Source organism: Mobula birostris, chromosome 18 (genome assembly GCF_030028105.1).
Source record: "Mobula birostris isolate sMobBir1 chromosome 18, sMobBir1.hap1, whole genome shotgun sequence".
NCBI classification, from domain to species: domain Eukaryota; kingdom Metazoa; phylum Chordata; class Chondrichthyes; order Myliobatiformes; family Myliobatidae; genus Mobula; species Mobula birostris.
In genome coordinates this window covers 17863463-17890585 of record NC_092387.1, presented here as the reverse complement: position 1 = coordinate 17890585, position 27123 = coordinate 17863463, and the positions used below count along the sequence as shown (strand labels likewise).

The following is a 27123-nucleotide window of genomic DNA, read 5'->3' as shown; positions in this document are numbered from 1 at the left end:
AGATATCTTTTTAAAACAAGTATACTGTAGATATGATTTTTTTTTCTTTAACCCCTGATAATCCAATGTCTGGATGTGCCAACCCTGTTCTTTTAGAGAAAAGCAAATTAATTTGTTTAATGAGACATAGAGAGTAGTCACTTGTTGCTGAGTAACTTATGAAACATTATAAACATGCAATAAAAATTAAATTCAATTCAATTAAGAGCTTGCAGACCAGTATTATTAAATAGAGTTCTCCAATATGATGGTCAATTGATGCTCTCAGGAAATGCAAGTTGGTCCTAATTCTGTTGAGTCTTTACATCTATCAAAAGATCTTAAACCCCAGTAATTTAAAACACAATACAGTCACTATTTGTGGTAGTAGAGAGAATGAGGTTGTTAATTGCTTTGAAGTAACAATGATGGGTGGAGTGGCAGCTGAACTGTCACCTCTTCTGACCCTTTTAGTGTCCACTTACCAACAAAAAGCATTCTGAATAACTGCAAGCATTTTTAATCACTGGTTTGCTTTTTCAAACTGCAGATTATTTTCCAAGCTTACATCCAAAGGCTCAGTTTTTTTGATTTAGCCTTAGGTCAAAGTAACAAATTTCACATTATTGCCTAAAAGTTATTATGCTGAATTTGTAAATGAATAAAATATATAACCACAAAATCCTTTTATTCAAAATAAAACTCAAGCAAAATACTTATTCTGAACAAAAATGATGCTTCAATGTCTAAAGTTTAAAACCCCAATCAGAAACCAACACCCTGTCCTCTCAGATTACTCACCCTAGGAAAGGAAACACAAGCTGGACCAGCTCTGCACGAGAAATCACCTCCTGATTAAAAATGAGAAGACAGCGTAGGAAATTCTCATAAGCCTCTGCACTCCGTAGCGCCTTACGAACCTAAAATCAAATCATAACACTTAATTGGCATTTCTTTCCTGCAATCATTTGTACTAACTAAGAAGCTGAAAAACCAAATAGTTAGTTAGAGATAAGCAAGTGCCTCACCAATACAGCAAACTGTCATGTTCTCTATTTACAGAGCTAATCTTTGCCTTCACAAATACATACTTAAATCCCATGCAGGTAGGGGTAAAGTTTGTACTTTCTTGTTCTCACAATATAAGAATAAAGTACAGACTTTTAGCTTTCTATTTAATCAAACGGACTAAATAGAGCTACGATGATGCTCAACAGCAACTCCTTCGAGCTCATCTGCGGAAACAGCTTAATTTCTACCTTTAATGTCTCTCTGTTTCCTTCTCAAGGTGGATGGGGCTAGGGCTACACTCAAACTTCGATCCTTTGTGATATCCCAAGGATGCGGCCTAAAAGACAAGCTTGCCTTTCAGGTTCCAAGGCTTCATGGCCTTGGACACGAACTGATTCTATGCCGGTACCGCCGACTGAAACTGAATCAGCTGTTGGGGTCTCTGTACTCAGTGAATTGCATGCTCTCTCCCTCTCTCGTTAGTTTGCAGCCAATTATTGAGTTGGAGAACTTGGTGGGGGGGGGGAATAATAAGGCACACCGTAACACCATAATCAGTGAGTTGTTTGCTTTTGTTGGTCTCCCCTCTCTGTCCCTTTACTAGGGAGAGAGCAAGCCTGTGGTATGTTGAATTGTGTGAATGATGAGTTTTTGTTGTACTGCAGATCACGGTCTCTCTTGGGGGCTTTCCTATTGCTTGCTTGGTGGGTGGAGGGTGCTGATGCTTTTTTTTTTGCTAAAGGAAGTGGGGATGGGGGGGGGAGTTCATTGCTTTGTTGCTGCTTGTGCGTTGGGGGGGGAAGTAGGAGTGGCTTTGGGCTTCTAAAGTTCTTACTGTCACTCATTCTTTGGGGCAGCTTCTGTTTTCATGGATGTGTGTGAAGAACAAGAATTTCAGGTCGTACATTGTATACATATAACCATATAACAATTACAGCACGGAAACAGCCCATCTCGGCCCTTCTAGTCCATGCCGAATGCTTACTCTCACCTAGTCCCACCGACCTGCACTCAGCCCATAACCCTCCATTCCTTTCCTGTCCATATAGCTATCCAATTTTACTTTAAATGACAATATCAAGCCTGCCTCTACCACTTCTACCAGAAGCTTGTTCCACACAGCTACCACTCTGAGTAAAGAAGTTCTCCCTCGTGTTACCCCTAAACTTTTGCCCCCTAACTCTCAACTCATGTCCTCTTGTTTGAATCTCCCCTACTCTCAATGGAAAAGCCCTATCCATGTCAACTCTATCTAGCCCCCTCATAATTTTTAAATACCTCTATCAAGTCCCCCCTCAACCTTCTACGCTCCAAAGAATAAAGACCCAACTTGTTCAACCTTTCTCTGTAACTTAGGAGATGAAACCCAGGTAACATTCTGGTAAATCTTCTCTGTACTCTCTCTATTTTGTTGACATTTTTCCTATAAGATTCTCTGATATTAAATGGAACTATTGATATCCTTGGATAACTGTACATGTTTCAAATGTTTATTCTGAAGTACAGGATTGTTATACTTTAGAACTGTATATTTGCTTCATTTTCAATTGAAATGCATGTGGAAAGTAGAAATGACAGATAAAACCTAGAGTAATTTCTCCCTATCTAAAAGCCTTTTTTAAGTTGATTGCAATCCAAAGGAAGAAGTTTATATAGAATTACAGGAACATACAAAACAGAGAAAGGGCCATTAAAGCCCATCTTCTACATGATGCCCATAATGCCTAACTATGCTAATCCTGTTTTCCCACAATGGCCTCATGTTTCTATATTTCTTTTCTATCCAGGTATCTGTCAAAATGTCTTTTAATTAGAATATTAATTTCTCCCTCCACTACCTCCTTTGGGAGCTCTTTTCAAATATTCATCACCCCCTATGTGAAAAACCTGCTCCCCAGTTCTCCTTTAGATTTCTCCCTTCTCCCTCTAGTTCTGGACTCCCCTGCACAGCAAAAGATTCCGACCATCTATCCTATTTATGGCCCTCATTTTGTAAACCTCAAATAGGTCACTCCTCAGTTTTCTACTTTGCACTGAAAATAAACCAGCCTATTCAATCTCTCCTCATAACTATGGCACTCCATTCCAGACAATATCTGGTGATGCACAGTATGCAAACAATAGGTATTATCAATCCATTAAGATGCTGCAGGGTGGATTAATCAGCAGTCTAGTCCTGGTTAACTGTTATCCACATCAATGTGGGTTATCATCATTCCATCCATCTCTGAGTAGATTCAAAGTTAAACAAGTTAATATTGCTAAAACCTGTTTCAGAACTGCACAAACCAAAATACCACTTCCATCTTAACACCTCCACTCACCTCAGAACGATGATCCTGGGTTTTTGATTATCTGCCATTCACTTTTCTGCAGGACATTGATTCTGACGTCAACAATATCCCAATGAAACTCAACAAAATTTTAAGAAATAATTTATCATCTTTAGATTAGGTCCTTCATAGCAATTCAGGCTCAACAGTAAGTAAGGGTCATTTACAGTAAATTTTGTTTCTCTACTTAATGCATTAACACCCCAATTACCTGTACCATCACCACTTATATCACATATTTCTGGCTTCTAATCTATTACAGCCTTTTCCTGGTTTATTTCACTTTCAACGTTGGTTACATAATATTTCTCTTTAAAAACTATCCAGTCAAGCAGTTCCATGGCCAAGAGCTTCTTTGGAGAATAGAGCATTGTTTTAACACCCTTGAGTAATGGAATGTTTATATTAATTACAGTGATAAAAGTTTTGGCAAGTCAATTTCTTAAATTCACTGATCTTTTTTTTTAGATTATAAGGACATGCAGTCCTCTTTTATTGGCATTTAGTAATGCATGCGTTAAGAAATGATACAATATTCCTCCGGTGTGATATCACAAAACACAGGACAGACCAAGACTGAAAAAACTAACAAAACCACATAATTGTAACATATCAAAGTTGCTGGTGAACGCAGCAGGCCAGGCAGCATCTGTAGGAAGAGGTGCAGTCGACGTTTCAGGCCGAGACACGTCGACTGCACCTCTTCCTACAGATGCTGCCTGGCCTGCTGCGTTCACCAGCAACTTTGATGTGTGTTGCTTATTTCCAGCATCTGCAGAATTCCTGTTGTTTGTAATTATAACATATAGTTACAACAGTGCAACAATACCATAACTTGATGAAGAACAGTCTATGGCACAGTAAGAGAGTTCAAAGTTTCTCGAAAGTCCCACATCTCACACAGACAGGAGAAGGAAGAAAACTCTCCCTGCCATGCCCAACCACAGTCAGACTCTGAGTCGTCCGAAAACTTCGAGCCTCCGATCAGCCCTCCGACACCGAGTACCATTTCTATCCAAATGATTTGACCTCAGTCTCGGTCACCAGCAGCAGGCAAAGCCGGGGATTTTGAGGCCTTCCCTCCGGAAGATTCTCGATCGCGCAGTAACAATGGCAGCGAACCGGCGTTTCAGAAATTTCTCCAGATGTTCCTCTGTGCTTTCACATCTGTCTCCATCAAATCAGAATTGTCCACGGCCCCTATTTAACAGATACGATATCATTTTCACCGGAGAGCTGCGCGCACATGGCGCGCTGCTATCGCCTCCTCCCGCTGACTCGAAAGATTTCCTGGTGGTGGCTGATGGAGTAGCAGCAATTTGCCGTGGCTCCAACTGTAATTACCTTACTATTTCCAACCTGTCTTGAAACTTTTTTTTTAAGTGTGATATTCTTTCATTATGGCTGGAAGGAGTGCCAGAGGGTGATTTTCCTGCCTCTTTGGATTCTATTATGGATTTGCTGCAGTCATACACAAGAAGCCTCTGAGAAGTTTCAACAATTCAGCACTGAATTTAAATAAATAGATGGTAAATTGGATTCTATTCAACAAACTCTTAATGAACACGATAAATGTATTAAAAATAATGAGGAAAATTTGTCGGCTCTGGAAACGGAAGTGAATGAATTGCAGAAGCTTTGTGAAAAGCAATCGAAGTCCAACGAAAAGTTAATACAGAAGATTATCAACCTAAAAAATAGAAGAAGGAACATCCTACAGGTTCTGGGTCTCGAAGAATTAATCGAAGGTAATCATCCTATGGAGTTTTTTGCAAACTTTTTGCAAGAATTATTTCCAGAGATTTTGATGTCTGTGCCTATGATCGATCGAGTTCACAGATCTCCTGCATTTAGACCTCCTAATGGTCAGAGACCAAGATCAGTAATAATCTGTTTTCAGGAATTTAAAACAAAGGAACTCTTAATTCGCGAATCTCGTCGAAGAGGTATGATTGACTATAATGATCGCAAGATTAGTATTGTCAAAGATTATTCGCCTGAGGTTATGCAGGAACGTATTAAGTTCAAAGAAGTTATGTCCGAGCTTTTTAATAAGAGTTTCAAGCCTTCCCTTCGCTACCCAGCCCGACTCAGAATCACACTTAAAAACGATTCTTTCGAATGGTTCCGCTTGACTGTTGAAGCACAAAAGTTTTTAAAATCCGAAGGCTAGCTGTTTAGTTACTCCTTACATGAAGACACAAGATTAAATGAGAAACTTTTAATTCGCAAATCCCGTCCAAGGGGCATGATTAGTTATAGGGTGGAATACCATGATTCTCGAAGATTATTCGTTTGAGGTTATACAGGAATGTGCTAAGTTTAAACAAGCTCTGTTGGAATTTTTTTAACAAGGGTTTTAACCCATCCCTTGGCTACCCAGTTTGACTGAGAACCTCATTAAAGATGGATCCTTCGAATGATTTCGTTTGAATGTTGAAGCACAAAGATTTTTTAAATTTGAAGGCTAACTGCTTAGTCTGTTTTTCCATGAAGATATAGATTAATGTTTAATGTCTATCTGTATGAATAATTGTATCTTTTACTTTTGGTAAACCTTTGTAACTAACTTCCTTTCGTATTTTTTAATACTGTATTTTTGATATATGAGAATTGAATCTCTTGTTTGGGTATTGTTTAGTCTAGGTTGGAATATAAATAACCTTGAAACTAATTGGAGCGATCACCAGGTTTTTTTTTGGGGGGGGGGTGTCCATAGTTCGTAGATACCAACTTTCTATTGGTTGGTTTTCTTTCTATGGGAGGTGGGCGAGGATATGGTTTTTTACCCCAGAAGCTGTTTTTGGATTTTTTGCTAACTTATTGCTTGGTTACCATTTCTGAAGGTTTATGCCTTGGCTTTTAACTTACATTTTAACCCTTCCTTTAAATAATATTAAAAATGGACCAAATTATTAATTTACTCAGTTTTAAAGTGAAAGGGTTAATCACCGTTAAACGTAATAAGATTTTTGCTTATATTAAGAAATTTAAGGTCCCTATTATTTTTTGTACAAGAAACTCACATACGCAAATGTGATAATCTCCGTTTTTTCGCCGTTGGAATGGACTTTGTTTTCACTCTTCTTTTCAGGCCAAATCTAGAGGAGTTTCGATTCTTAAAGATAATACACTTTCCTATGTCCAGCATAAAGTACTGTCTGATACTAATGGACGTTTTGTTATAGTTTCAGGAAAACTAGATAATAAATTACTAGTATTTGCCAATGTGTATGCCCCAAATATAAATGATCCAGGATTCTTTGAAGGTTTTTTTTCCATTTTTACCAGATCTGTATCTTTATTCTTTGGTGATGGGAGGAGATTTTAACTGTTGGCTAGACCCAATTTTAGACCGATCATCTTCTAAACCAGCGTCTCTTAATAAATCAGCTTTGTTTATTCAATCTTTTTTATTGAAGTGTGGTATAGTTGATGTTTGGCCTTTTTTACATCCTTCAGATAGGGAATATTCATTTTTTTCCCAATGTTCATCATACATATTCCAGGATTGATTATTTTTTAAAAATCGATAGTCAAATGATTTCATCAGTTCGTTCCTGTGTATATAAAGAGATTGCTGTCTCAGGCTCCTGTATATAAAGAGATTGCTGATCAGGTTCCTATATTTCTATCTTTAAAACTCCCTGGTCTTCCTCAAACCAACAGATTTTGGTATTTCAACAAAACTTTGTTATCTGATAAGGAATTTTCAAAATTTCTAGAGAAGCATATTATTTTGTTTTTTGAAGAGAATAAAAAGGAAGAGACTTCTAATCTTATTGTATGGGATACTTTCAAGGCCTATATTAGAGGACAAGTTATTTCTTATACTGCCAGTGTTAAGAATAAAGCTAATAAAGAATTGAATTAGCCAATCAATTGAAACAATTAGATCAAAAATATGCTATAGCTCCAGATCCTGTTTTATATAAAAGGCATGTTGAAGTTAAAACTAAATACATGATCTTCTGTTAACATATCCAATTGAAACTCAACTTCTTAAAGATAAAACTCAATTTTATATTCATGGAGATAAAGCAGGCAAAGTATTGGCCAACCAATTAAAAAATTCTGTAGTTAAACAACAAATTAAAGAAATTTGCAAAACTAATGGTGATAGGACAACTGATTACTCTGAAATAAATGATACCTTTAGAGAATTCTATTCTAAACTTTATAGTTCTGATTCCCCTAAAGATAATACTGTAATTAATAATTTTCTAGACAATCAAATACCCTGCACTCTCTGCAGATAATTGCAAACAGATGGATCAACCCATTTCTTATGAGGAAATCGCCGAGGCTATACATTCATTACACTCGGGGAAGGCTCCGGGTCCAGATGGATTTTCTGGAGAATTTTATAAGGCTTTTTCTTCATTAATTATACCGCAGTTAAACTTAGTCTTTTTGGATTCTTTCAAATCGGGTAGTTTGCCTCAATCTTTTCATGAAGCTTCTATTTCGCTTATCCTAAAAAAGAACAAGGATCCAACTGAACGCTCTTCATATAGGCCAATTTCATTATTCAATGTTGATACTAAAATTCTTTCTAAAGTTCTGGCTCACAGGATTGAAAATATTTTACCTTCTATTATTTCTGATGACCAGACTGGATTTATTAAAAACCGACATTCCCATTTTAATATACGCCATGTATTAGTTGTTACTTACTCTCCTTCTCAGAAGATATCGGAACGTGTGATATCCTTAGATACTGAGAAGGCCTTCGATCAGGTTGAATGGAATTATTTATTTATTTAAAACCTTAGAAAAATTTAATTTTGGACCAGATTTTAATCAATAGATTAAATTACTTTATTTATCTCCTTATGCTCGGGTTCTTACTAATTCTCAAAATTCCAAACCAGTTAAACTTCAAGGCTGTCCATTGAGTCCTTTGCTTTTTGATCTAGAACCCCCTGCCATTGCTTTTCGAGAATCTAATGATATTTGTGGTATTTTAAGGAGAGGTATCACCCACAAAATCTCGCTTCACGCTGATGATATACTGCTTTTTATCTCCAACGTTCAGACCTCGTCACCTTGTGAACTTACTTTACTCTCCTGTTTTAGGCAGTTCTCAGGATATGAATTGAACCTACATAAGAGTGAATTATTTCCTTTAAGTAATTTGCTATCAATTAATATTAATCTCTCTTTTAAAGTTGTAAGGAATCAATTTACTTATTTGGGTGTAACAATCATTAAGAATTACAAGCACCTGTTTAAAGAAAACTTTCTTACTTTATTGAACCATGTAAAAAAGATATTATTAGATTGGTCACCTCTTTCAATATCGTTGATTGGACTAATTAATTCTATTAAAATGAATACTCTACCTAAATTTATATATCTTTTTCAGGCTTTACCCGTTTTTATTTCTAAATCCTTTTCTGACTCTCTTGAATCTATTTTATCCTCCTATATATGGAAAAATAAACGTCCTCATTTAAATAAAGTTCATCTTCAAACACCTAAAAAGTCTGGAGGTTTAGCCTTACCTAATTTTAGGTTTTATTACTGGGCAGTTAATATACGCTATCTTACGTTTTGGCTATATTTTTTTTTATTTCAAAATATACTTTATTCAAAAATAAATATATACAATAAACCATTCAATAACTTTTCATCCTTTACATACGTTTCCATTATACTCAGTAAAATATCCGTGTTTATAGCCACCCACGTGGCACTCCAGTAGTTCAGCTTAGCATCTCATTGTTGAGGAGTATACTCCTCGCCCACCGACCCCTCCCACTCCCACGGGTGGAGAAACCTATACTGTGCTCCTTCCCCACCGGGCCTTTGCGGTGGCTGCACCAAGTTTCAGTGCGTCCCTCAGCACGTACTCCTGCAGCCGAGAGTGTGCCAGTCGGCAGCATTCTCCCACGGACATCTCCATGTGCTGGTAGATCATCAAGTTTCGGGCTGACCAAAGAGCGTCTTTCACCGAGTTGATGATCTGCCAGCAGCACCGGATGTTGGTCTCCGTGTGCGTCCCCGGGAACAGCCCGTAGATCAGAGAGTCCTCTGTTACGCAGCTGCTGGGGATAAAACGTGACACTAGCCCGTCCATCCTCCTCCACACCCTCTTTGCGAACTGGCAGTGTGCAAAGAGGTGGGTCACAGACTCCTCCTCACTGCAGTCCTCCCGTGGGCAGTGGGGTGCTATATTATATTAATCATGTAGACTGTCCGGTATGGGTTTCTTTAGAAGCTAACTCTGTTAATAAATTATTTCTCTTCTTGGATCCTCATTTCCTTTATTTGTAAGTAAACTAACTGATAATTTAATAGTTAAACATACTCTGAGGATCTGGATACAATTTAGAAAACATTTTGGTTTATTGAAATTTTCCCTTTCTAGTCCCATTTATTCTAATCTTTTTAAAAACCCTCTATGACTGATTTAGTTTTTAAGGAATGGGACAGGTTGGGTATTAAATGTTTCTGGGATCTGTTTGTTGGAGGAAATCTTTTTTCATCTGAGCAATTGTCAGCTAAATATAGCTTACCAAAAACTTACTTTTTTTAGACACCTACAAATTACAGACTTATGCACATTTCCTATAAGCTCAGATAAGAACTTTATAGACGTAATTTTTAATTTGACTCCTTTTCATAATGGTTCAATATCTAATATTTATGGTATGTTACTGGAGACGAGGAATGTTCCTTTAGAAAAAATTAAGAATTTCTGGGAACAAGATTTACAGACATCATATCTGAGGAAACTTGGAATGAAATTTTTAAACTGGTTAATACTTCATCGCTATGTGTTCATCATTCCCTCATACAATTTAAGGAGTCCATATGACTAAAGATAAGCTATCTCGTTTTTATTCAGCTATATCTCCCTATTGTGACAGATGTAATAATGGAGAAGCTTCATTAATTCATATGTTTTGGACTTGTCCATGTCTTGAAAAATATTGGAAGGAAGTTTTTCCAAACTTTTTCCTTACTATTCAAAGTTAATTTTAAGCCTAATCCTCTGACGGCCCTATTCGGTATTGTTGCTGGACAAGGTATCAAGCTGAAGACATCTGATTTACATATTTTGGCCTTTAGCTCTCTTATAGCTAGGAGGGGCGCTTTTGTTTAAATGGAAAGATGTTTCTCCTCCTACTCATGCTCAATGTTATGTGACATTATGTCACGCTTAGATTTAGGGAAGATTCGTTGTTCAATTTCTGAATCTCGTCAAGACTTTCAAACATTGTGGGGACCCTTTCTGAATTATTTTCAAAACTTTCAAAACCCTCAATTTGTTGTTTAAATTTAGATGTTGCCTATTATTAATTTTTATTATACGACAAGGTATTTTACCTTTTTTTCTTCTTAATAAACAGCTTTGGTCTTGGTAGGGGTTAGACTCTTTTTTAGTAATAAATTAGTATATTTCAATATAACTTTGACTAACCTACATGAATATAGGGTAATGAGATTGTTATTATGAATAGATATAATGTAATTGGTAGTTTTTTTTAACTATATATATATATATATATACACATACACACTTTCTTGTACTCTGTATTCTTCTATGTAGAAACTAATAAAAATATTGAAAGAGTGAAGTCAAACTCAGTCACCTTTTCAAAGAATAAAGTTTCTGTTCCAGCTCCATGTTTATTGACCTCAGCCAGGGACTGGTCTTTCAATCCCAACATCTTTGGTTTTTTCTACAAAAAGAAGAAAACATGATCACTAACAATATTGGATTACTGCAGATTATCTTTATACATTGCAAATAAGTTTTACACCTGAATGAGACTGGACGTACTTAAAATACTGTAGTATTTTACTATGAACTGTTCAGCAATCTATTTGCATTGCATATGCCTCCATTTCCACAGCAGTCCCTGACCAACACAGTACACAAGCAGCTTGATGGCCTTATCACCCCTCTGGCATCCACCAATGATTAGAAACTCATAATGTATGAACTTCAGAAACAAGCTTACCTTTTCTTGTTCCCAAATGGAACCATATAGTTTTATTATCTTTCCATACAGAACTGAGACTGTTTTCATAATTCAATATACCAGTTTAACATATAATAAGCTAAAGCATGTATTATACATACAGACTGTGCTCAAAAGTTTTTACATCACAGGAAACCACATGTTAAAGAACTTTATAAAGGCTTCAAAGCAGAGCTGCCACTTACATGTATTAAATAAACCAAGACTTTAAATACTTAATACAAAGACAGTCATTTTATGTCAGGGACCAAAAATTTGCAGCCATGTGCCAAACCATAAATTTCCCTTCAGAACAACTGATTTTTAGCTGACCCGATACTGCAATTATTTACAGGAAAGAGTCTTTGTGGCTCCAATTTATTATCCCAGACCATTTCTGACCCACTTGCACCAGGTGACACAGGCGTCCCAGTTCAATTCTTGCCACTGCCTGTGAGGAGTTTGTACGTTCACCCTGTGACCGCGTGGGTTTCCTCCCACAGTCCAGAGAAGTACTGGTTAATTGTTCATTGTAAATTGTCCTGTAGTTAGGCCAAGATTAAATCAGGGGATTGCTGTGCGGCATGGCTCAAAGGACCAGCACTGCCTATTCCGTCTATTTATAAATATTTTATAAATAAATAAAAAAATCCAGGACATAAAGCCAAGATGACTCAGTTCCATTTGTGGGTTTATTTCTTACTTGCTGTTTTTTTTAAACCCTATTTGCATTTCGTGGACCTGCAAATTTTTTAAATCTGAAGTTCTAAAACAGCTACAGAAGCACTACAGAAGTAAAAACAAGTTTTGAAAGTATTTTGTTTAAAAGGACAGAGCAAGTTAAACACAACCATATTAAAGTAACAAAATGATAATCTACAAATTACAAAGTATAATGACCCTAACATTATAACCTACAATAAACTATTATTTACCATAGGTAATATCCCAGGAAGTTACTAACTAATACAAAAAACCTCAAGCACGCTTTGCAGAATGCCCTTTAGAAATAATTCAAAGAGCACCTTGGGGCAAATTATCACTTTTCACTGCACCCTCAATCCAATGTGTTTTGGTTATACCTCTGTGAGGGTTTAATGCCATGCTCTTCTGCTTTAAAGGGATTGCACAATTGTATAATGTTGTTATTGAAGTCTATTCATATCCAGAAAGAAACACATGAACTTGTCCATAGAACCATTTCACTCGGAATTCTGCCTGGCCATAACAGTAAACCAACACTTACTTTCACAGGTGGAGTGGCTCCAGAGCCTGAGTGGCGTCGAATCTGACACCCATTCTGGTTGCTTCTTTGCTTATTATTGTTCAACTGAGGCTTCTTCACTGTGCTGCCATGATCATTCCTAACCGAGTCCGCTTTCTCTGCTGTTGTCTTACTCAGCAGCTGCGGAGTAATAACATTCAGCTCGATGGTAAGCTCAAGGTACCACAGTTACGAAAGAAAGAGACAAATCAAATAATGCACATACATTTTCCCATGTACCATGACAGGTAACCAACACTTGGGTCTTACAGTTGGTGACAGATTTAAGTACTCAAATCATACCCTAGCAGCAGCTACCTGCACCTTCCATTTACAGTAAAAGTATTCAGCCCCCATAACTATTTTCACATTTTACTGTATCATTTTCTAAATTTAAAATATATTGAAGTAGGGGTTTCTGAACTAATCTACAAAGCATCGTGCATCACATCAAATCAAAAGAAAAATTCCAAAACCTGTTAACAATTTACAAAAAATTAAAAACTAAAATTGTATCCTCAGGTGTAGTATACTGTATTACTTTACCAACTAAACCCAATTTGTTGATGTAGAAAATTGGAGGATCAACTGTTTTCAATGAATTCATAAGAATAAATCTTCCTTTTCTTTGTAAGGTCCAACAGTATGCAGATTTTCAAAAGACCAAACCGAAATGAAGACAAAAGAGCATTCAAGGCATGTTAGGAAAATGATAATAGAGAAGCACAAATTTGAGGAAGGGTACAAGATTGCCCCAAAGACACTGAACATACCTTGGAGCTCAGCACAGTCCATTGTGAAAAAGTGAAAAAAATATGAAACAGCCTAGATCAGGCCGCGCCTCTAAATTTCGCCACTGGAGAATAGTTGCACTTGTAAGAGTCTACTGTGATGCCAACAGTCACTCTGGGTGAGCTGCAGAAGTTAGTGGCTGCAACTGGAGATGAAGTTCATGGCTCCATAATCTCCAAGGCCTTGCACAAGAAGGGTACTTATGAGGGGCCACGAGGGGCCACAGTTTGAGGATAGAGGGGAAGCCTTTTAGGACCGAGATTAGGAAAAACTTCTTCACACAGAGAGTGGTGAATCTGTGGAATTCTCTGCCACAGGAAACAGTTGAGGCCAGTTCATTGGCTATATTTAAGAGGGAGTTAGATATGGCCCTTGTGGCTACGGGGGTCAGGGGGTATGGAGGGAAGGCTGGGGCGGGGTTCTGAGTTGGATGATCAGCCATGATCATAATAAATGGCGGTGCAGACTCGAAGGGCCGAATGGCCTACTCCTGCACCTATTTTCTATGTTTCTATGTTTATACAAGAGTGGCAAGGAATAAGCCCCCGCTAAAAAAAACATATCATTGCCCAGAAAGACTTTGCAAAGCATCACTTAGAAGATACTGTAAAGATGTGGAAGAATACTGTGTGGAGGAGTGTGTACCTATGAAAACTTGCTGTACATTCTCAAACCAAAAGCTGTGGATGAACCAGGAGGATCGCCGTCTGCTGAGGGCTAGATCTGTGGCATTTAAGTATGGTGACCCAGGTCTGTACAAGGAAACCAGGTATGACTTGAGGAGGACTATTTCACGAGCGAAGAAACAATTCCAAGCGACTCTGGAGGTAACATCAGATGCATGTCAACTCTGGCAGGGTTTGCAGGCCATTATTTCCTACAAAGCGAAACCCAACATCATGAATGGCAGTGAAGCTTCACTACCAGATGAGCTCAACACCTTCAATGCCCATTTTGAAAAGGAGAATATAACTACAGCTGCAAGGATCCCTGCTGCACCCTGTGATCTGTCTCAGGCTACGTCTATACTAGACCGGATAATTTTGAAAACACCGGTTTCACGTAAAAACGATAGGCCTCCACACCAGGCGTTTTTCAAAATATCTCCGTCCACATTAGAACAGATACTTGGGCAAATCTCCTCCTACTGGGCATGCGCAGGACACACAGAAAACAAGCGAAGAGGAAACGATATACTTGGTGCGCATTTGTCCAGTTACAGACTAGAAAAACTTTAAAGGAATTGCTGTTGGCTCTTGCGCAGGAGGACTTAAAACTAAAAAACAACAAATACTGGAGCGTATGAAGGCAACCGACAGGGAGTTCACGGACAGTATGACCCGGCTGACGACCAACATCGAAAAACTGACCAACTCTGTTGCATTAATAAAGCACCTTGTTAAATGTATAAAACGTCTGCATCAGCGTTATCTTGTATTTCCATACAATGTTACATTAGGCTGTTATACATTTATTGTCAGAGAAGTACTTGCATAAATAGGTAAACCACCTTCATACAAGCAAGGACAGGAAACAGGGCAAAGTGAGTATACTTATTTATTCAGTAAGCTATGGGTCAAAGTATTTGAGTACATTTCTAACTCTTCTGGCTTCAGTCTCGTTGCCGTCTGTTCTGAAATTGTTAGGTTGTGTGGGGGGTTGCGTTCAAGAAAACAATGAAATGCCGCGTTGCCGCCATCTGTTCCGGCACGTCATGACAGCATTTAAAAAAATATCCGTTTACCCCGTCCACACTGCTCTGCACAATCAGCACTTTCAAATTTACACACTCTGGAGGGCGCTTTAGAAAATCTCAGTTTTCGGGGGAGGAAAATGCTGTTTCAGTGTGGACAGAGGGTTAAAACAAAGAGAAAAAAGCTTCGGTTACGGATTTATCCGGTCTAGTGTGGACGTAGCCTTAGAGGCCTATGTCAGGATGTCTTTCAGGAAGGTGAACCCTTGCAAGGTGGCAGGCCCTGATGGAGTATCTCTGAGACCCTGAAAACAACAACCTTCAGATGTATTCAAAAACATTTCCGACCTCTCACTGCTACAGTCGGAAGTTCCCATCTGCTTCAAAAAGGCAACAATTATACCAGTGCCTAAGAAGAGAAGTGTGAACTGCCTGAATGACTATCATCCAGTGGTACTCATATCTACAGTGATGAAATGCTTTGAGAGGTTGGTCATGGTTAGAATCAACTCCTAACTCATTAAGGACCTGAATCCACTGCAGTTTGATAATGGCCACAATAAGTCAATTTCGATCACCTGGACAATATAAACGCCTATGACAGGATGCTGTTCATTGACTATAGCTAAGCGTTTAATAGCACCATTCTTTCAGTCCTGATCGAAAGCTGCAGAACCTGGGTCTTTGTACCTCCCACTGCAAATGGATCACAATTTGTGTGGATTGGTAATAACAACTCCTCTTCATTGACGATCAATGCTGGCGCACCTCAGGGATGCATGCTTAGCCCACTACATTACTCTCTCCATACCATGATTTTGTGGCTAGGCACAGCTCAAATGCCATCTATAAATTTGTCGATGATATAATCATTGTTGGCAGAATCTGAGATGGAGACAAGAGCACATACAGGTGCCAAGTATACCAGCTACCTTGCATTCAATTCAGCAAAACCAAAGAGCTGATTGTGGACTTAAGAAAGGGTAAGATGAGGGAGCTCAAACCAATCCTCATACAGGGATCAGAAGTGGAGAGAGTGAGCAATTTCAAGTACCTGGAACCTAACCTGGACACAACATATTGATACAACTATAAAGAAGGCAAGACAACAGCTATATTTCATTAGGAGTTTGAGGAGATTTGGCTTGTCACCTAATACTCTCAAAAACTTCTACAGGTGTACCTGGAGAGCATTCAGACTAGCTGCATCACCGTCTGGTACGGGGAGGGGGGGGGGTGCTATTGCACAGGATTGAAAGAAGCTACAGAAAATTGTAAAATTAGTCGGCTCCATCATGGGTACCAGCCTCTGTAGTATCCAAAACATCTTCAAGGAGCAGAGCCTCAGAAAGACGGTGTCCATTATTAAGGACCCCCTTCACCCAGGACATGCAGGTCCTCTTCTCATTGTTACCATCAAGAAGGAGGTACAGAAGCCTGAAGGCTCACACTCAGCGATTCAGGAACAGCTTCTTCCCATGTGCCATCTGATTTCTAAATGGACATTGAACCCATGAACACTACCTCACTTTTTTATTATTTCTGTTTTTGCACTACTATTTTTAATGTAACTATTTAACATATATATATATATATACACACACACACACACATATATATATATATATATATACATACACACACACACACATATATACATATGTAACACCCTGGTTATGATTTTTACTGCTATGATCTAGGTATTTCATTTTAGCAGTTCTGTAAGAGCAGTCTGTTCTGCTTTCAACTTGTTTGGCATTGAGCTAAGATAAGAGGCTCGTTATTCAACTTAGGAATGTGCTGTCAGCCAGTCAGGATAGTGGAATCGGGAGAAGGTTCTGGAGAATGCTGGTGGGAGTTGGTAGAGACAGGGGAAAAGATGGCTGAGGATGCCATCCCTGTTGCACAAGGTGCTTTGTGCAGATGAATGGCTTCAAGAAGGAAGAACTAATACTCCTGTTGGAGACCTGTTTGTTTGAGATGGATTGCGAGTGACACTTGGGAGGTGGTGTGTGCTTTCACACAGACCGAGGGTCCAGCGCGTGAGTGACAGGCAAGTTCAAGTGCACATTTGACTGTTTGAGTAAAGGGCCTCTTTTGGTTTTTTTCTTTAATTTAATAACTGTTTACTTAAATTAACGATCTTAAACATACTTTTTAATTGTATGCAATGTATGATCTGTTATTTCTTGCTGAGGGCAGTAAATCACACAGCATTCACACAAACCAGGGTTTGGGTGCAAGACACCCCAACCTCATGGATTTGGTGGGATCAGAGTTGTATACACCCTTGATGTAAGAAGCTGGAGAAAGTTGGGTTTATCGCCATGGAATCCAGTGGCTGTTAGCAAGTGACTAACAAGCCAGGTTTCCAGAGACGCTCAGTATAAGGGGGTTTCACATTTTTATACATGTTATTTATCATGTGCATTATCATATGCCGGTAATTCTGAAAATTTTGAGGTTGGATGAGACCAAAGTGGAACTTTTTGGTCTCAACACTAAGCAGTAAGTGTGGTATAAATCTATTACTGCACATCAGGTAGGTAAACACCATCCCTTCTGTAAAGTATAGTGGAGGTAGTATCATGTTATGGGAATGCTTTTCAGCAACAGGGACTAGTTCACAAATAAAATTCTCAATTAAATTGATCAAATCCCTGGTTATAATACTCATGTACGTGAACAAAGGGTTGGGGGCTGGATACTTTTTCAAGACGCCGTTACACAAGTCCTAAACAAACCATCAATTTACACAAAAATGTAAGAAACATAATTTTAATAAGTTACCCCTCAATCAAGAGGTGAGGAGTAAGAGAGAGTATTTTGGTAGGAATATCACGAAGGATAATGCAGGCTTTTACCCTCAATACAATTAATAGAGCATTTCCATTCAGACAATTGTGGTGTTCACCTACTTCTCCTCCTCTCTAGAAATCTTATAAATTTCTAACACTGTTATCTGCTCCAATTAATAATACCCTTGACTGCAAAGGCTGAATAAAATGGTTTGTCATTTTTAGCTTAACCACTGTAGCTCTGGAGAGTTCAGTATAACTGGATGATAATGAGCAACTTAGATGAGTGTTCCATACCAAGGCAAACAGTATTCAACAATACTCACAACAGAGCTGTTGGCATCAGGCAGGAACTGGCCAAATTCTGACAGAAGGTCTTCCTGGTTTTTAAAGAGCCTTGCTACTTGGGCGTATACCTCCTGCTCAGTCAATGCTGGCGTGTAATTTCCCCCAGCTTCTTTTGCATTCCGTTGTTCCTTCTGTAACAGCAAAAACATTTAAAGCTTCTTACAAACGAGACAGTCGCTGATTAACATGTGGCACAAAAGGGTGGGGACTCACTGTGAATTGAATCTACATATCTTATTCTTCCATGAAAAAAATTGCTTATCTTTCTCATTGCTAATGTCAAAACATGCCCTTCATCTCTTCCATCCCACCCTCCCCCAATTCAACACCATCAACTCCCACCTTTCTCCATTCTTGACAACATTCATTATGGCATCGTAACAGAGAAGAACTAAAAATACAGCTGAGTAATTGTATTTAATTTCCTAGACATGAATTGCTATTTCAGAGAGGCTGCCCTTTGGTGCTCATGATATACAATGATCAACTACCTCCTCCATTAAAAGGCACTGATCACACATGTGAGCTCATCTTGCCACTCATAACACATGGGAATGTGTATTCTTTTTAACAGTCAGGTAAAGGAAAAATTGATTAAAGAGATACTTAGCTACAAACAATTAAAAAGAGAGAACAAAAAGGATAGAAAGAAAATGGTAAAAATAGATAAGGAGGTATACTGATAAATGTAATGAATGCGATAAACAAAGAGGAAGACAACAAAATATTTGGGCAAAAGCTGGAAATGGTGTGAGTTTCCTTACCTGGTATGTGTGTAGGATTTCCAGAAAGGCCTTATAGATGTCAGGCTGTCCCTGGAAGCGGTTTTTGATCTTGTTGACATAGTTGATGGCATGATTGAACTCCACAGGCTGATTGTTCTGCATGGGTGGTGTCGTGGTGTGAGCACTCGTGACTGGGGTGTGAGGTTGCACTGGAGGTGACCGTGGAGAAGCATATGGAGCCATTACTGCATTTGGTTGGCTGGTTGGTGTATGTGTCTGTGACTGTAGAGGCTGCAAGAATATACAAAGTGAACTACATTTTACTAAAATCCCAAGAACAACTCTGCACAATTTATCAGTCAACTCGTTATCACAACTCTGGAAGGGGAACAATATCATTTTACTTGCTCTTGCCTACTTAAATAAAAGGCATACAACTGTCTGTATTTATCTATTATCTTGATACGGCTACACTTAAGTCTTTGATGTGACCAGCTTTGCGAGTTAAAACTCAGAACCTGTAGATGCTCACCATTGGTAACTATGTACTTATTCAGGAATGTGGAGAGTGGGACATGCAGCGCTCAACTAACAAGTGATGATGGGTGTCCCAAAACACTATTTCTTTTTACGCAATTGCTTAGAAATGAGAGTCCAGACCCTATAGTTACTATCAGTCATGGAGATACAGTAACGTTACTTTTGCATAACATCAGAAGTGCTTGCATCAAGTGATCCCTTTCCTGTCACTCTGCATTTTACAAATTCCTCTGTATTTATATAGATCACAAATCAAAATCTTTTATACTATGCCACTCTCCCAGTTAGAAAGGTTTCTGCTAACTTTATATCTATAGGCAGTACTATCAAACCAACCAACCAACAGTATTCTGAAATAATGATAGGAGTTTCTAGTATCCTGTGCATTACTCCCAAAACGTAATAACATTGAGTAGAACAAGCCTAGGGTCTTTAGGAGTTAAAACGAAACGTGAGATTCAGGGCTGAGGTCAGGATAACTCTCTTCACTCAGAAGACTGTTCAAATTTCTATAGATTACCCTGGAGAGCATTCTAACTGGTTACGTCGCAGTCTGGTATGGAAGGGCCTCTACTCAGAATCAGAAAAAGCTGCAGAAAGTTGCAAAATAAATCTGCTCCACCATGGGCACTAGCCTCCCCAGGATTGAGGACACCTGCAAAAGACGATGCTTCAAAGAGGCGGCATCCATCATCAAGAACCCCCATCACCCAGGACATGCCCTCCTCATGGCTGCCATCAAGGGGTTGGTACAGGAGCTTGAAAACACACTTAACCTTTTAGTAACAGCTTCTTCCCCTCCACAATCAAATTTCTGAACACACAATGAATCCGTGTACAGTACCTCACTATTATTTCTGTTCTCTTTTTGTACTACACTCACAAAATATATATATATATATATATATACATACACACACACATACATACATACACACACGGACTTTATATATATCTGTAATTCATAGTTTTTTTATATATTGCACTGCCCTGTTGTTGCAAAACAACAAATTTCATGACATATGCAAATAATATTAAGCATGATTCTGATTAGGAAGAAAGTGTTGAGGTAGAAAATCTGCTATGATCTTGTTGAATGGCAGAGCAAAGCCAATGAATAAAATGTCCTATTCCTACTATCAATGTAATGGGGAGAAAATGAAAGCTCGACAAACTTGTTTTAATAAAATAAATTAATTTGACTGGTAATGAATTAAAATTTATTGTGTTACACATCCATGGCTACAGCAAATGTATTCATGGCTATTTTCGCCATCGATAAAATGCATGCAATGGATAAAATTAATCGAAGATAAAACATTCTAAAAAGATCAGTGTTCTTAAAAAGACTGTGTGCAGTAACCAATTCTAAATATTATTTTTCAAAGGAATATACTTGATGAGGAGAGTTGTTCACTACATCAAAGAGTTTCCTCACAGTTCCTACTTTTACTGTTGAGTGTCTACAGTTTGACAAAATATCTCCAAAAATAAGCTGTTTAAAAAAAATAAACCTTTCAGCTTTCATTCATTCCCAGACCTTAAGAATGCAGTAATTTTAAAAATGGTTTGTAACACCAAGATTTCCATAAAATGCTATTAGCATTTCATTTGAAGTACAGAAACCAGGATAAAATCAGGGAGAGAGAAACTCTCACCTTGGTCCTATCAAGCATTTGAATACCTGGACAGCCTAACAGTGAGACTTCCCTTCTATCTGTGAACGCAAGTTTAAAATTGGAATAGCTGTTCACAGCTTTGAAGGTCTTGCTTATAATTAACTGTTGCCCCCATTGATGTTAGCATTACAAAATTAATGTTCAAAAGAAACTTAACAATGTATTAAAATAAAAGCCCTTCAGGGGAAAAAATGAAACCTCCTGACGATGGAGAGCAGAAATATTTTACGGACGATCTAATCTTGAAGACACATTCTTAGTTAAGTACTATCATGTATGCACAAGATTCCTAAGAATAAGGTTCCCTTTTCAAGCTGAAAAGCTACAAGGTATGTTTTAATTTGAAGACAATTTAAAGATTATTCCATTAATAAATGAATGCGCACTGAAAGATTATATCATCAAATAAATCCAACCAAAGTTCTGCTAGCAGAGTCTGAACAGACTAACGAGATGTCACTAATGATGAATTAATTGTGCTACAGCATGATTCAATCCTTTACGCTGGTCATTATGTGCTTTCTTTTCTGAGATGAGCATCTCAAAGCTGTGGATTTTATAATCATTGCAAGGCTTTAAACAAAACCTGATAATTACTAATACCAAATATGCATATTTGTTTTAAATCATACCTTTCTAAAACAGCATTAGCATCGATTCTCAGCTGGTGTTCTCAGCTCTAAAATTTATCTTTCCAGTTAAAGGATGCCAATTGACAAGAAAGTAAGGAAAATATAAATACATGTCTTCCCTGTCTTACAAGAACCCAACCTGCATACAGCCCGCATACACAAAATGTTTGGGAGACCAGCGGTATGGATTTGCCAACAGCTGCAAGGATGAAAAAGTTTTGTATCATCTGGGAACTAAGTTCCTGGTCTCATTTCTGACCTGTGAACTGTCTGCTCACTCAAACAGAACCCTGCATTCAGGAAGGTGCCATAGTGATGCATCAATAAGCTGTGCAGTTCTACTCCAGTTGGCACCAGGTAAACAGTGAGTGTAGGTCCTGACTTTGCCTGCATCAAAGGTCAGGTAAATCCAAAACCAAGTAAAACTGAATCAGAACATGCAAGGCTGAGCACATTAAACCGACGCCATAATTACTCTCCCCATGCTCACCTTGGTGATTTTGGCAGGTGGTGGCTGTGGTGCTGGCTGTGCCGGTGCAGGTGCAGTATGCTGCTGGGGCTGCTGCTGGTGCTGTTGCTGAGACTGTGGCTGAGCAGCGTGCTGCGGAGTGATCTGATGGACTTGTCCAGGTGTCGTCACGTTCACCATGTCATTGGTCTGCACCTCAATTTTGTAGCCTGGAGGCAGGAAGGTGTTGAAGCCCATAATGAGGTCAGGGTGCCCTTTGAAGAGTTGAGATACCCGGCTAATCACCCCAGGGGTATCAATGCTGCAATGTTTTAGAGGAGAAAGGCAATTAAAATTCGAAACACTATGAGTAGATGGCAGCTACAATCTGCATAAAATAACCTCATAATTTACTAATTATTTAACTTCCTTTAATCTGTGTCATTTTGACTAATATGAATCTTTAATGAGATCCCACATCACGTCTGCCAACTCTCTGCACATGCTTTCCCACTTTAACTGAGTGGAAACTCCTATAAATGTTGCAGTTGCTATCAATTTAACAGACATATGTTGAGAAAACAAATAACAAACACGAGAGATTTTGCAAATGCTGGGAATCCAGAGTAACACACACAAGATGCTGAAGGAAGTCAGGACAGACACGGAAGGGAATAAACAGTCGACGTCTTAGGCAGAAACTCTTCTTAAGTTCTTTCCATAGATGCTGCCTGACCTGCAGTATTCCTCCAGCTTTTTATTCTTGAGAAAACAAATACAACCATCAATACGCATGGCAGCTTAAAAATACCTCCATTCACTCTTACCTCTGAGACTTGAACTCCTTCATAATATCTAGAAAGTCATTGTAAACCTGAGGCTGGTTTCCAAATTGCAATTTCACCTGGTCAAGATATGACAAAGCATCTTCCACCTAACATGAAACAAAGTAAAAAGATTATGTTAACTTGAAAGCATGCAAAAGTATTTAACATTTCATCTATAATTAGAGCTGATAGGATATATCAATTTCAGATGAGAACATTCCATACAAAACCATTATAAATAAAAGATTATTCATTGAATTTGCTACAGTAAAACATAAAGCATCCTGCATTATTTTTAATGTTAAATATGGCCCCTTCCTTACACTGGGTTGTTACACAGCAGAATTTTTTGAATATGTGTGAAATGTAAGACTGGCACCCTCTAACATTGTCATGACAGTCAATACCACATGATACAGTATGAGATAAACAACCAACCACAGAAGAGTCAAGATCTGCTGTAACAGATAATTCAATTCTTAAATTAGTATGAAGTACTGCAATATAAGAGTAATATCCAGTCAATTTTAAAACCGTATCAGTCAGCCAACCATCAAGACAGCAATAAGTGGTCAGACAAACATTTGCCAGAAGTCGAATATCTCAACATTTCTAAACTGTAATCACCATATCACTGTACATGTTGTGATTTTAGTTGCTGTTATTAAACCATTTCCGTTTCAAAACTATAGTTAAATGACATCATTAGAACCTTTTCATAGAATCCTATCCATTCAGCACCCTATGCCTCGTATCCAAAAGAGTTGCTGTTTCACAAATCACTTCCCTTCCCTTTCACCGTGTTCTTATATGTTGTATTACTTACAGATGAGAATTCCCAGTGTTTGATCTTACACAAAACACATCCGAACTTTCTGTTCTTTTAATGATGAGCCAAAATGTACCCATTCTAATGATGAACTGTCACTTTCTTGTCATACATATTAACCGCAAGTCTAATAACCTATTTACAACGTCTATGTACAAAGGGTGATTGATAAGTTCGTGGCCTAAGGTGGAAGGAGTCAATTTTAGAAAACCTAGCACAATGTTTCAATATAGTCCCCTCCTACATGTACACACTTAGTCCAGCGGTCGTGGAGCATACGGATCCCTTCTTTGTAGAAGTGGTCCACAGCAGGGGTGATGAAGGAGATGAGTTATACAGCTCTTGTTACATGCACGTGCAGTTTAACTCTCTGAGTGAAAATGCAGAAAGTTTGAAGTTAATAACTCATCTCCTTCTGCCTTAGGCCACGAACTTATCAATCACCCCTGCTGTGGACCACTTCTGGAGGTCCAAGACGCTGACTTCAACAAGGAAAGGATCCGTATGCTCCATGGCCGCTGGACTAAGTGTGTAAATATAGGAAAAATAAATGTGCTAGGTTTTCTAAAATTGACTCCTTCTACCTTAGGCCACAAACTTATCAATCACCCCTCATAAATCTACTATTTTGAACAATAATATTCCCTTTGTTTTAATTAAGTCTAAATGACAATTGTATGTCTTTAATTCACAGAGGATGACCTGTGGAATACATTAATAGAATACATGAGAAAAAAAATGCTTTCAATTCAGATACAGATTTATTAATCTATCACATGCACAACAAAACGTGTGGGTGCCACCACATATTTCATTAGGCATCATGGTACCGTAGCAGTTAGCACAATGCTATTACAACTCAGGGCATTGGAGTTCAGAGTTCAATCCTGGCACTGTCTGTAAGGAGTCTCTACACGTCCTCCCCTTGGAATGTGTCTGTATTCCGCAGGTGCTCCGGTTTCCTCCCACAGTCCAATGAAATACCAGGTAGGTTAATTAGTCATTGTAAATGTCCCATGATTAGGTTAGGGTTAATCAGGATTGTTGGGGTCTCTGGGGCAGCATGACTTGAAGGGCCATAAGCCTTTCTCCGCGCTGTATTGCTAAACAAATAGATAAATAAGATGGCAGAACAACAGCAACAAATCGTAGATGGTATTAAATTCATAAACACAATTCAGATACTTTAACCTTAGCCTTCAAGAATGTTTGAGCTCTCCTACAGAAATGATATCCCACCTTTAGCCTCTGGAACTGCTGCTGTCCTTGGACTGGTGTGGCTGGTGCTCCTGGAGGATGAGCATGGCTCTGAGATACCACCTGCTGTCCATGAGGGGGAACTGGTGCAGTATGATGGTGGCCACTATGTACAGCTGGAGTATGGCTGTGACTGCCAGAGCTTTGAGGCATTGCTGAAACCTGGAGCAACAAAAAAAAAACAGATGCAACTTCCACTGAAACTACCCATTAATTACTGACCCTTTGAATGCATTGCTCAAGAAGTATCAAGCTGGCTCAGTCACCTGTGGAGAAAGTGAAAGTTTTAAACAACTGATTGTGACACTCATCTCATAACTAAATAATGGCTGCTAATAACAATTGCATTCCAGATCCAACAAAGAAAGAAACATTTTCAGCTGGGCTCGGATGTTCTGTGTTGTTAAGTGGGCAAATGAGAAAAAACTTCCGGTAACCCTTTCCCAACAGTGTGATAACACCAGGAGTGTTATAAAACAGTCTGCTCCAATAGTCAGCAACAACAGGGCAGATCTGCTATACATATATCATACACCCTGGCTATTGAGCTTTTATGTATTAGAACCCGAAAATAATCCAGACATTTAGAATATTTTTGGATCGTTGGTTTGTCTTCTAGGGAAGGTGGGATCTGTACAGAAAGGATGTTTGCACCTGAACTGGAGGGGAACTAATATCCTAGCAAGGTTTGTTAATGCTCCACGGTGGGGTTTAAACTACAGTTGCAGGGGGAAGGGAACCAGAGAGCCAAAACAGTTAGTGCAGACGTTGTGGAGGCAGATGTTGGTAAGACCTCAGACAAAGTTAGGAATTAAAAGGTTGAACAGTGCGACAATATCGAAAAGAGTGAATACAGTGTAAGACTGAAGGTGCAGTATACAGAATAAGGTAGATGAACTTGAAGCACAGTTGCAGATGGGTAGGTATGATGGATACACGTTATAACGAAAGGATAGGCAGGAAGGCAGAGGAAGTGGCGCTGCTCAGCCGGTAAAAAATAAAATCAAATCATGAGAAAGAGGTGACATAGGGTCAGAAGGTGTTGGATCATTGTGGATAGAGCTAAGGAACTGCAAGGGTAGAAAGACCCTGATGGGAGCTGTATACCGACCCCCAAACAGTAGTTAGGACATGGCCTACAAATTACAACAGGAGATGGAAAATACATGCCAAAAGGGCAATGTTACAATGGTCATGGGGGACTTCAATATACAGGTAGATTGGGAAAATCAGCTTGGTGCTGGATTCCAGGATGTGGAATTTCTAGAGTGCCTACAAGATGGCTTTTTAGAGCAGCTCATGGTTGAGCCCACTGGAGGATCAGCTATTCTGGATTGGGTGTCATGCAATGATCCAGAATTGATTACTAAGCTCAAGGTAAAAGAACCCTTAGGGGAAGTTATCATAATATGATTGAATTCACCCTGAAATTTGAGGAGAAGTCAGATTTATTAGTACTACGGTGGAGTAAAGGGAATTACAGAGGCATGAGAGAGGAATTGGCCAGAATTGATTGGAAAAGAACACAGGCAGTGAGACAGCAAAGCAGCAATGGCTGGAATTTCTGGAAGCAATTTGTAAGGTATAAAATATATTCATCCCAAAGAAGAAGTAGTATCCTAAAGGAAAGATGACACAACCATGGCTAACAAGAGAAGTCAAAGCCAACATAAAAAACAGAGGGCATATAACAGAGCAAAGACTAGTGGGAAGTTTGAAGATTGGGAACCTGTTACAAACCAACAGAAGGCAACTAAAAACGTCGTTAAGAAGGTAAAGATGGAATACGAAAGTAAGCTAGACAATAATATTAAAGAGGATACCTCTTCAGATACATAAAGTGTAAAAGAGAGCTGAGAGAGTGGATATTGGACCACTAGAAAACAATGTTGGAGAGGGAGCAATGGGGGACAATGAAATAATAGAAACATAGAAAACATTACACAAAGCTGTGCCGAACAGGTCCTTACTTTAGAAATTACCTAGGGTTACCCA

At 38.6% G+C, this 27123-nt stretch overlaps 1 protein-coding gene across 4 annotated transcripts in view; it reads right to left on the bottom strand.

Moving 5' to 3' along the window:
• sin3aa (SIN3 transcription regulator family member Aa) overlaps positions 1-27123 on the bottom strand; it is a 143307-nt gene that overhangs the window by 43968 nt on the left and 72216 nt on the right. For all 4 annotated transcript variants that reach the window (XM_072282287.1, XM_072282290.1, XM_072282289.1 and 1 more), the window contains 8 exons: positions 25111-25290; positions 23043-23149; positions 22258-22537; positions 18956-19207; positions 18170-18322; positions 12543-12701; positions 10925-11014; positions 781-899 (listed from right to left, as the gene is read on the bottom strand). In XM_072282287.1, the coding sequence (XP_072138388.1) occupies positions 781-899; positions 10925-11014; positions 12543-12701; positions 18170-18322; positions 18956-19207; positions 22258-22537; positions 23043-23149; positions 25111-25290 (1340 nt within the window). The remainder of the gene's footprint in view (positions 1-780; positions 900-10924; positions 11015-12542; positions 12702-18169; positions 18323-18955; positions 19208-22257; positions 22538-23042; positions 23150-25110; positions 25291-27123) is intronic.